The 12,305-nt window shown below is 31.0% G+C and overlaps 2 protein-coding genes across 2 annotated transcripts; one reads left to right on the top strand and one right to left on the bottom strand.

Moving 5' to 3' along the window:
- The first annotated feature begins 270 nt into the window (after positions 1-270).
- Positions 271-926, top strand: LOC123201178 (flowering-promoting factor 1-like protein 2). The gene has a single exon (XM_044616653.1). It carries the CDS (start codon positions 325-327, stop codon positions 658-660), a length of 336 nt encoding a protein of 111 aa, XP_044472588.1. The 5' UTR covers positions 271-324; the 3' UTR covers positions 661-926.
- A 7,885-nt stretch (positions 927-8,811) lies between these two features.
- On the bottom strand, positions 8,812-10,574 carry LOC123200381 (transcription factor MYB123-like). The gene is made up of 3 exons (XM_044615550.1): positions 10,284-10,574; positions 10,070-10,199; positions 8,812-9,593 (listed from the first exon to the last, which is right to left on the bottom strand). Exons 1-3 carry the CDS (start codon positions 10,414-10,416, stop codon positions 8,891-8,893), a joined length of 966 nt encoding a protein of 321 aa, XP_044471485.1. The 5' UTR covers positions 10,417-10,574; the 3' UTR covers positions 8,812-8,890.
- Positions 10,575-12,305: the final 1,731 nt, after the last annotated feature.

The raw sequence follows: 12,305 nt of genomic DNA on the forward strand, positions 1-12,305 counted from the left end.
ATGTATAAATAAATTGTATAAATTTATTTATACAATTTAATGTGATTGTATCTGATTGGGTTATATTGAAAGTAAGAGAAAAAGTAAACAATCATATCACTTCAATCACAAGCTACAACATTAGTTTGTACAAATTTGTTTGTACGCATAGGTTTTTTTAAAGACTAGCCCCACTTTGCCTCTTTGACATATATATATACCCCTTCCATTATCTCATTTCCTCACCATCACACAAGCTCACTTCAACTTCTTCCTCACTTCAGCTTATAATAACCAAAACCCAATTCATATTTCACTTCACATATTTGATTCTTTCAAATCACTATGTCTAGAGTTATGTATTTTAACAATAGGAATGGCGTCCTTCATCTTAATGAAAACCCTCAAGTTGAATCTTCATCATCCGGCAAGAAAAAGGTTCTGGTGTATTTACCAACAGGTGAAGTGGTGTCTTCTTATTCTTCACTTGAAAATATCTTGACAGGTTTAGGCTGGGAAAGGTATTATGGCGGTAACCCTAATCTCTTCCAATTCCACAAACATTCTTCCAATGATCTCATCTCTCTACCTCGTGACTTCTCAAAGTTCAACTCCACCAGTGTTTACATGTATGATATCGTCATCAAGAACCCCGATGTCTTCCATGTTCGCGATATGTAATCCATCATCGTCCAACTTCATCTATGTATGCATGCATGCATGTATGTAATTGTCATCATCATTTCATTCTAGTGTTTGCAGTGTGAGTCATATTTTCATTTCCAAATTATTAGGCATTAATTGTATCGTTATTGTGTGTTTCATTTTGTTAAGCAAGTTCGTATATTATGTTTCTCCTTGTATTTATGTGTTTGTAAGCATGGTTCATCTAGGGTTTCCCCAAGCTTCTTGTTTTCTGCAAATAAAAATTTAATGGGTATTGTAAGCTGTTTGAGATCTTTTATAATTTCATGTATAATAATGTCAATGATTTTACTTGGCAAGAGCTTGAACAAATCCAAATCCATGATTGTTTCATTCTCTTAGTGCATTTCATATCAATTGGGGATGCCAAAAGAACATTGATTAACTAATTTGTTATCTTCTAAATCACTGAGATGTGCTTTGAGTTATAAAGTTAAAAAACAAGACCATATTATATATTGTGGAGAAGATTTCTCTTTTACATTAAATACACCAATAAAACTTAGACTTGATTAACTTGTACTTTGAGCATGACAAAAGTAAATAAACACTCCTAAGCTGCATTCTGGAATTGATATAAAAATGGATTTCTGATCACAGTGGTACTTTTGTTAACAAAGATCAAATATCTCTATAAATAGGAATATTATTAGATAGTAATTTATTTAGTTTTAATGTTTTTTGATGCGTTTATATATGTTATTTTCCTGACAGTGACCTAAAAGGGTACCCCAAAATCATTTTCGACCTTTCAAGGAGGCAGAGAATCACTTATCTAATCATAAGAATATCAAGAGAGAGAAGAAAATTGCAGCAAATTTTCTGTGTCCAATCATATGATTGCATATGCCTTTGAATTCCAGGGAAAATTTCAATAAAAGAGAGGAAGCCAATCATATATAGATTGATAATAGGCAAAGTTTTAATTGATTGAATGTACATGACTACACAAAAGCAGGGCGCAAATGGGGTTTCACGTGAAGTGGATGGTGATGTTTCCCTCAAGGACGTGTCAATTTACTAGTCTTTTCGTCGTTCAAGAAAAAATTTACATATATATATATATACCAAATTTTAATGATTTAATTAGATATTTAATTAATGTATAAAAATATAATTAAGTGTTATTTTAGTAACTCATTATTTGAATATCTAATTAGATATTCAAAACTATATACTCATATTATTGTACTTAAAATCATATTTAAAACCAAGTTTCAGTCTTTGTTTTTGATTGGGGCCTGCCTGTTGGAACTTATACATCAGAGCAACAATGTTGGAACCCTGTCTAGTGGATGAGTGGTCTCATATGTCACCTTTATTTAAGGAAAGTAGGATATAGTTCATATATCATTCCAAAAAACCTGGGCCAAAAGACTTAGTTTTACCCAAATTTTGATATGTTTTCAAAATCACATTTGTAAAGTTTGAAAAACCTAAATTCTCGTCTATGCGTCAACTACCATTAAAATATTTTATTATAAACAGAGATAAAATTATAATTTTACTAATAATATTTAATAAATATAAAATTTATTAAATTTTTTCTCTATGTTTTAAAAACTAACAACTTTACCCCTACCGAAAGGTTTCTAACTTTCAAAAGTAACATTCCCCCCCCCCCCCAAACCTACAATTTATTTTTTTCCCCTCTCTAGCTACCGATCATCACATTTCAGCACCCTACCTCTGCCTACGACAAGGCAACTGGGTCGATGAAGTCTTCATCGTCTAGACAAGGCCTTTGTTGTCCCAATTGCCTCATCTCTGGCAAAGATAGAGTGTTGTCATCCATTGTCGACAGCGGAGGAAAAACCAAAGCTAATCGTCTGAAAATAGAAGGGGATTTTGAAAACCTATGGAAAAAAAGTGATTTTTTTCAAAACTTAATCCTAGAGGAAATTTGTTAATTTTCCAAATTAAGAAAGGTAAATGATATAAAGTTTTTAGGTTTTAGATTTTATTAGTAAAATAACAATTTAATTTCTATCTCTAAAAGAAAATTTTAACAGTAATTGATCTATAGTAAGACTTTGAATTTTTTAAACCTCACGAGTATAACTTTGAGAACATATTAAAACTTGGGTGGGAAATAGTCCTTTGGCCGAAAACCTGCTATAGAAAGTTCAATCAATTTCTGTGGGTGGTTCTAATTCAAGGGGAAATCATGGGGGCGGCGGTGTTAGTAGAAGAAGAAGAGTAAATAAATGCAGAAAGGGTTTGAAATTCTAAAATGTTGGCAGAGGTGAATGCGTGGTGTTCAATGGATTTGTGATGGAAGGGAAGGAGAGGAAGTGAAGATAAAGTGGATCTTGAGATTGTATAAAAGCAAAATATAAGGGATTGTCATCACCATGATAGTTATATCGAATGTTATTTTATTTTTACTTTAAAATTATTCAATTATATAATGATATATTTTCTAAATATCTTATTATGTATTCAAAACTAGATACACATAATTTTATTAGATAGTTATATTCAGATGTGACCACCTCCAACACCACAAATTTTTTTTAGAAAAATTATGTGCACTACCAATAAAAATTAAATTGCATACTAATAATAGTATGTCATCATATGATTAAGTATTATTTTATAATTAATTTGAAATAATTTAATTATATAGTAACAGATTTATGTACGTAAATTAATGTATATAATTTTATTGAAATTTTATATAAAAAAAAAATTGTCTAATAAATTTTTATTTTATTTATTTTTTACTAGTAGTATTACAGTTTTACCATTGTTCGATTTTGAAGATGGGAGCTGTTGATCAAATTAGTGGCTTTGAAAATCACTTCCCCTTGGTTAATTTGATTGGCTTATATCTCTTGATTTGGACCTGTGCGAAGCCTATATGGACTCAAGTCCAGCTTGCTTAAGAAGTCGAGGTCAAATAATAACGGCCCATTAAGCTCAAGCTCAGTTTTTCTTTTTTCTTCATAAAATTTTGTCACCCACAAATTAGAAAAAGTAATTAAAAATTTTCTTCTTTTGAATTATAAGATTAAAAAAAACTATTTTAAAAGCAATAAAATTATATATATATCTATTTTCAATATATAAATAAGAACATATTTCAAATACGCATAATCTTGTTATTTCAAAAGTTGAAAATTCTTCTTATAAGATAAAATCATGGGTTTGAAGTTGCTTTGTTAAACAAGATAAGAGTCATCAAAAATTAAAAAAATCAAACGGAGAGAATCGAGATATCTAAAATGAAGTACTCGAAGATGATAAAGGAACCCAAAAAAAACTTCATTATTATTTAGTGGTAATATTATTTGTATATATTTTTATATATAATTTAAATATATAGATGATGTATCATATGTAATTGAATATTATTTTATTTTAATTTAAAACTATCTAATTACATAATAATATATTATTTATATTCTTAAATTAATATATATATATATGTATTATTTTATTGATATTTAATTTGCATTCATACATTTAATAAATAATTTATTTATTTATTGTCACGTGCAAATAGCTTCATCACGTGAAAACAACAATAAAAAAAAATGGTGATTCACATTTTCCCAAGTTGAGAATAAAAATATTTTTAACCGCTTTAATGCATATGTCAAGTTATTTTATTCAAAATCAAACTGTAATTATCACGTTATCTTTAAAGAATAATTAATGTGGTGTAAATATCGAGGTTAATTAATTTTTTTTTTTTTTTTTTTTTTTACAGCCACCAGAACCACCCCTGATTGGTTCATGAATTGGTCAGGACGAGATCTGGTCTAACCCTGCACTGATAAAATCGTAACTCAAGTGAGATTTGACCTAATTTGTCAGCCTTTGTAGGGTTACGTGCACCAACTTTAAATATGGGTGGATGTGTGATTATGGTGTCCCGATGAATTTGGAGAGAGATTGACCATTGAAAATAGTTGGAGAATTTTTTGAGCTAATTGCATAGTTTAATTATTGGCATCTTATTTTATTCAAAAAATAAAAAAGGGCTTGCTTAGAAGAATAGGTATCAATAATAAAGAATAACAAAGCTTAAAAGTAAAGATCGATATAGAGAGGGAGTTGTCACGTTGTAGAGAGAAAAATGAAGATCACTTGGCAAAAAAATAAGATTTTGTTTAGATATGATCCAACAAAGTTCTAAATCTCAAGCCAAAGGACGATAAAGCGTAGGCAAAAGTCTGTTAAAGAGATATATTCAAGACTAAAATTAGATTTAAATCGAATTAAATTTTAATTCAATTTGATTTATCGAACTTATTTTAAATAAGTTTAAATTTGACTCATTTAAAAAAAAGTTGAATTCGAGTCTAAATCGAGTTTTAACTAACTCGTATCGTTTTAATAATATTAATCAAAATAATATCGTTTTATATTAAAATTTTTAACTCTCGAGTTTGACAAATTAAATATCTTAAAATTTGAACTTGAAAATATTAAATTTTTAACCTCAAACTCAAGTTCGTTTGAGTTTAAGTTATTTTAAATTCGTTTGAATTAAATTTAAATTCAAAAATAAATAAACTCGATTTGAATCTAACTCTATCCCTAACAGTCGTTGGTGGCTAGGAGAACATGCAAGGTTGGGATGGTTCAATAGAGAGTAAATCACAAGAAAGGGTGAGAGTTGTCCAACGAACGAAGTGACCAAAAAGAAAGAGAGGCCAAATCTTTTGAATTTAAAACTGATTGCCCATTTCAAACCCAAATATAATTTCGGCCACGAGGAAGAAGGAAAAAAAAAATTAAAATTAATGAAAATGCATTCATAGGAAGAAAAATGCTTATAGACCGATCCCTGGAGCTTGACAAGCAATGTGCAATGCCCAAATAAGAGACTATAAGTTCAAAATCACTTTTAATTAAGATTATATTCGAATTAAACTAAGCTCAAATTTGCTTAAGTTTGAACTTGACTCAATTTATAATAATTAAGTTCAAGTTCATTAAACTTGTTACAAATAAGTTTGAACTCGATTCGTTTCAAGCTCGAGCTTGGTTAGAAATCGATTTGAGTTTAAACTTTAACTAACTCATTATTAAAATAATATCGTTTTAATATATATTAATCAAAACGATATTATTTTGTATTAAAATTTTTAGTTTATGAGCTTGACGAGCAGTTCAAACTCATTTAAAACTAGCTCATTTCGGATTCGTTTAAGCTAAGTTCAAAATTTAAATTTGAACGAGCTCGATTTGAATTTAATCCTACTTACGACATTATAAAATCAAACTTTTAAGGGAAATTATAAAAAATGGCCAAAATACCCTCCCACTAAGCAAAAATACCCAAAGCCACTATTTTCAAGCAAAAATGCCCAAATTTACTATTCCTGACAAAAATGCCCATGACTTTTTCTAAAATACCAAAATTACCCTTCTCCTCATTTATATAAACCCTTATCACTCATTATGAGGGGTTAAATGAAATTTTATTAAATTAGAGGGGCATTTTGATATTAATTAGAGGGGTTAAATCGTTTTATGATATATCAATTCGTATTTTCCAAATTTCAGAAGAATTTTTCGATTGTTACCATTCTAAGGTATTTCAACTTTTAGAATTCGAATTTCAGTTCCGTTTTTGTTAATTTCACCGTTTACGATATATTGACTCGTATTTTCCAGATTTCTGAAGAATTTTTCGATTGTTACCATTCTAAGGTATTTCAACTTTTAGAATTCGAATTTCAGTTCTCTTTTTGCTAATTTCACCGTTTTACGATATATCGACTCGTATTTTTCAGATTTCCAAAGAATTTTTCGATTGTTACCATTCTAGGGTATTTCAACTGTTAGAATTCGAATTTCAGTTCCGTTTTTACTAATTTCACTGTTTTACTATATATTGACTCGTATTTTTCATATTTCTGAAGAATTTTTCGATTGTTACCATTCTAGGACATTTTAACTTTTAGAATTCGAATTTTAGTTCCGTTTTTGCTAATTTCACCGTTTTACGATATATCGACTCGTATTTTTTAGATTTTTGAATATTTTTTCTATTGTTACCATTCTAGGGTATTTCAACTTTTAGAATTTGAATTTCAGTTCCATTTTTGCTAATTTCACTGTTTTACAATATATCGACTCGTATTTTCCAGATTTCTGAAGAATTTTTTGATTGTTACCATTCTAGGGTATTTCAACTTTTAGAATTCGAATTTCAGTTCCATTTTTGTTAATTTCACAGTTTTACAATAGATTGACTCGTATTTTTTAGATTTCTGAAGAATTTTTCGATTGTTACCATTTTAGGGTATTTCAACTTTTAGAATTCGAATTTTAGTTTCGTTTTTGCTAATTTCACCATTTTACGATATATCGACTCGTATTTTTTAGATTTTTGAAGAATTTTTTGATTGTTAATTTCAGTTTCATTTTTTCGAATTTCACTTACGATATATAGACTCGTATTTTCCAAATTTTCGAAGAATTTTTCGATTGTTGTCATTCTAGGGTATTTCAACTTTTAGAATTTGAATTTTAGTTCCGTTTTTTTGAATTTCACCGTTTTACGATATATAGACTCGTATTTTCCAGTTTTCTGAAGAATTTTTCGATTGTTACCATTCTAAGGTATTTCAACTTTTAGAATTCGAATTTCAATTCTGTTTTTGCTAATTTTACCGTTTTACAATATATCGACTCGTATTTTTCAGATTTCCAAAGAATTTTTTGATTGTTACCATTCTAGGGTATTTTAACTGTTAGAATTCAAATTTCAGTTCCGTTTTTGCTAATTTCATCGTTTTACGATATATTGACTTGTATTTTTTAGATTTTTGAAGAATTTTTCGATTGTTGTCATTCTAGGGTATTTCAACTTTTAGAATTCAAATTTCAGTTTCTTTTTTTCGAATTTTACCATTTTACGATATATAGACTCGAATAACATGTTATGAATAAATAGATATATTGAAAAACCCTAGAATGTCAATAATAAAAAAAATTACTCGAAAATCTAAAAAACAGATCTAAATTTATAAAACTACATGTTCAAATAGCTTATGAACGAGAACACCAAAAAATCGATCAAAAATTTCGTAATTACATCGTAAAACGTGTCTAAAAAGCACGTCATAATTACAAATATAAAATTTGAAAATTACATATGAAAAAAGTCTAGTCCGGTCACAAATAAACTCAAAATCATAAAAACCGAAAATCCTAAATTTGATAAAATAATAAAACTGTATAATACACATTGAAACAGTTTTATTTTGGCCTCCAAATTCAGTGCAACTAGCAAAGCAGGTTGTCGTTATAGAGCTCGAAACGAGCTTCGCGTTGATATACTATAGGCCCCGTAACTCCTCATGGATCAAAAGTTATGACTGTTCAAAGTTTGTCTCATATAAACCCTATAGTTTTAAAAAAGTTAATTTCCACCTAACAGCCCACTGTCACGCGGCAAATTTCAGAAAAGTCCACAGTAGAATGAGGACTCTCACACAGCTCCCTGATTTTTTGAAAAAGGCTAATTAACCCCTTAACCCACTGTGGACAGTGGGAGAAATCGTTCCACAGTGGAAAACACTGTTCTCACTGTCGACTACCGCTAGCTTTGGAACGATTTTTCAGCCAAAAATTTGTCGTTTCGGCCTCCAATTTCAACACAAATTAAATCTACGTAAGCTATAACACAAAACCTCTCAACCAATTCAACGAAAATGACCAAGAATCCAAACATTTCAAATATTGTTCAAAATCAAAACCCTAAACCCTAAACCGCAAAATCTCACTCAAATCTCAATAATATAAACAATAAATTGATTCAAACAAGATGACGAAAGATATTCTAACATGGTGTGTCATTTTCGATTGCCAGAAACCACGAAAATCGCCAGAAATCTGGCCGACATTGTGATGACAGTGGGACAGGGGAAAATTTCGAATTTTCCCCTGTTTTTGAACAGTGATTTCACAGTGGGGACAGTGGAAATTTATTGGGTTTATATATGGGCAATTTCGACATTTCACAAAAGTTGGGCATTTTTGCTTTAATCTAAATTTTTTGGGTAATTTCGCTTAAACCCCCTTACTTTTGCCTATTTTTTATAATTTCCCAACTTTTAATTTGATTAATTTATATGTCATTCTTTTCCCGCTAAAAAGAATATCTACTAAAAAGGAAGGGCTAAATTAACCCACTCATTATTTATCAAATTTTCAGATGAAGTCAATGGGTCCAAATTGAAAATTAGTGAAGGTTAAACGACTTCGAAACATGATTAATATTATTGTTAAAATCATGATCTCCCGGCCATTCTTCAGCTGATTCAAGAAAAGAAGAAGCCAACGACAAGAATTGATCTTGATCTGCTGTAGTAGTAGTTGTTGTATCGCTTTGATCTCCTCCCAAATTTTCCTCCATAATTTTCTCAGGAAAAATCGATGCTTCATCCTCCGTTTCACTGAACTTATTCGTGAAGTCCTCCACGTTACAATCAAGAATGTTGCAGAAGTCCTCCACGTTAAAATCCAGCATCATAAAGTCCGACGAATTGTCATTGTCTCCTTCTTTAGTCGACATTGATGATGGCGACCCATCACTGAAGCTGTGCCAACCAGTTTCAGTTTCATGAATGGCGGTCTTATCAATCCGGGCGCGATGGCCTTCTGTGCATAGTGGTAGCTCCACTCCATTAATGAGTTCTTTAGTGTCTTCTTCATCAGAAGGAGCTGCGGCTCCAATGAACACACTGTTTCCGGCAGCTGGTGTCGGCGGTGCTGGTGGTGGTAATGATGAAGATGGGAGCTGAAATTTAACTCTTGTTCTCATTTTGTTAATATTTTTAGACTGTACCAGCGGCTCCGGTAGCTTCTTAGCCAAGTTGCTGTTCCAGTAATTCTTTATTTCATTGTCCGTTCTTCCGGGGAGTCTGCCTGCAATTAGCGACCACCTGAAAAAAGCAATGGAAGTAGAAATCAATTGCTTACCAAATTAAAGAAACAAACATGCCAAATTTAAGTAGTCAAATACGAATTGAATCGAACTCAAACACTCCTAAACTCGAGCTTGTCGAGTCAAGATTAAGAATAGTCAGAGTTTGATTCGAATAAAAATAATTTAGCTCTAGTTTATAGTTTAAATTTATAGCTCGGGTTTGTCGCTCAAATTCATAAATTAAATTTGTAACTCATTAACTAAACGATAAAATAATGCATTTTTAACAATTATTTAATATAATTTGAATTGAGTTATGAGTCAAATCGAAGCGAAGCGAATCAAACCATCTACCTAATTCACTAGCCAACCAAACCAAACTCTTTCTAGTTTGAATTGACTATGCTTCAAAACTAGTAGATTTGAATTAGAACTAAACGAAATCAAATTATAGCAAAACAATCTGTGTGAACCCTATACATAGGTACATGCCTATTGCCCAAGAGCTTATGCAGCCGGATAATGAGCTCTTCTTCATCGCGAGAAATGTTCCCTCGCTTTATATCAGGTCTCAGATAGTTCATCCATCGAAGCCTGCAACTCTTTCCACATCTCTTCAAGCCTGCATCATCATCACATATATATATGTCACTCATTACTATTCCATTATAATGAAACTGCATTTTAACAGGAGAAAATGAAGCACCTGTTTCTTTAGCAACATTGCTCCATTTTCCTTCACCACGGAGCTTGATATAATCTCTCAAAATCTGGTCTTCGGCAGCCTTCCAAGCTCCCTTATTCATTCCATCTTTGGAAGATCGAGGAGTTCTGATCATTGTGATCAATTTCTTCAAGTCTCCCTGGAAGTTTTGTTATGTTTTTATTGTTTTATTTATGAATGAACGAATTCTGAGACAACCCAACAGCCTAAAACAGAGAAATAGACATCAAAATTTGAAGGAAAAAAAAAAAAGTTTCCGTCTTTATTTCTTCTTCAACCTGTATTGCCATGCAGTCCTTTTATACTGCTAAAGTCTCACGTGGTTGATATTTATTATTGATTAAATCTTTGTCCTTTTTGATGGGTTCAGATTTGGAACTGAAATTAAGAGGATACTCTACAGTCAAAGCCATGAATCTTGCTAGCTAACCTTCTTATTTCTTCTTCCCAATCTAGGCTAACTTTTTTGCCTGCGAAGCTGTAGAAATTTGAAAGTTCGTTACATTTAAGTAAAACATTCATGAGAGAGCACGAATCAAGGTAAACATTTGAAATGGCAAACTAACTTTGTCATATTGTAGAGACTGAATTGAAAGTTAGTTAGCTACCTTATAAAAACAAATAAATAAAATAAAAGTAGATATATTTCCAAGATATTTGTTTCAAGTAGGTATTATTCTAGTCGACATAATTTGATCATCTTATTAAATTCTTCGAGTGAATTACAAGTTCCCACCCAAGGTTTGACTTTAAAACACTTTTTCACCCCTTGAATACATAAATCATATTCTTGACCCAATCTATTAATAAAAATTTGATAATGATAAAGGGTAAAAATGTTATTTTGTTTTCATTAACCAGCAGTTGAAGTATCACCGAACAAAAATGTTACATTGTAATAACAGCCAACCGAATTCGTCACATCACTTCACTTTCCTTGTTTCTTTCAGTCCACCTCGCATTTCTTTCTACTTTACACAACTCTTTGTAACATCACTCTCTTTTTTTCATCACCAATAGCACCACCACCACCCTCATCTTGGTGAAGCCAGTGGTGGTGAGTCACTGAATAGTCATGACTGAAGTCAAGAATTAAAAAAGAAATAATAGAGAATGGTAAAATTCAATGAACGAAACAAAACATCAGAAATTATAGAAGAATGAAAAAGAAGTACTAGAAGAGAATGAAGGGGAAGACGAAGAAAGAGAATGCAAAAAAAAAAAAAAAAGGATAATAGGGGGAAATTTTCTGTAAAAAAACACCAGATTTTATGGGGAAAAAAAAGATTTATGCATTCTAAGGGTGACAACATGTCCTAAGATCTAACTTTGGGTGGAAAATTGACAACTAATAATTTTTTCAAACATCATTTTCTCATCCCTCGTCCAATTTTCTTTGTTAAGTGTGAAAAGGCATGAAGATATTTCTATATAATATCTGCCCAAAACATGTGCTAGATATTCAATTTTTTTATTATTTTTTCATTTTTTTATTCTTTTTCTTTTCTTTATTTATTCTACTTCTCCACCATTCTCTTTCATGGTGATAGCCACCCTTTCCCTCACATTCTTTATTAATAAAATAATAATAATAATAACAATAACTGATAATTATACTATTAAAATAAATAAATTAAAGTTTGACCCCAGACTTTCACACAAAAATTTTAGAATTTTATCTATTTTACCGATATTTAAGGTGAATCTCACGGTTCTTGATGGGATACCATAATACTCACTGACACACCAAACCAATGATGTGACATAAGAAACCAGCAGATTGAAAGCACTTTGCAAAGGATTTGATTCTAAACTTACAAAACCCAGCAACAAATCATATTAAACATTTGCCCAGCTATCTGACTGTCCAATCCATAACCCCCTCTTTGCTTACAAACTTATTGCTCCAGCAACTCGCCAGCTGACGTCCTGCTCCACTGACCTACAAGGTCACGTCTTGCCAAACATGCCTCTCTCCCTCACTCACCCTCTACCGCTAATGCC

Source organism: Mangifera indica, chromosome 17 (genome assembly GCF_011075055.1).
Source record: "Mangifera indica cultivar Alphonso chromosome 17, CATAS_Mindica_2.1, whole genome shotgun sequence".
In the NCBI taxonomy this organism is placed as follows: Eukaryota; Viridiplantae; Streptophyta; class Magnoliopsida; order Sapindales; family Anacardiaceae; genus Mangifera; species Mangifera indica.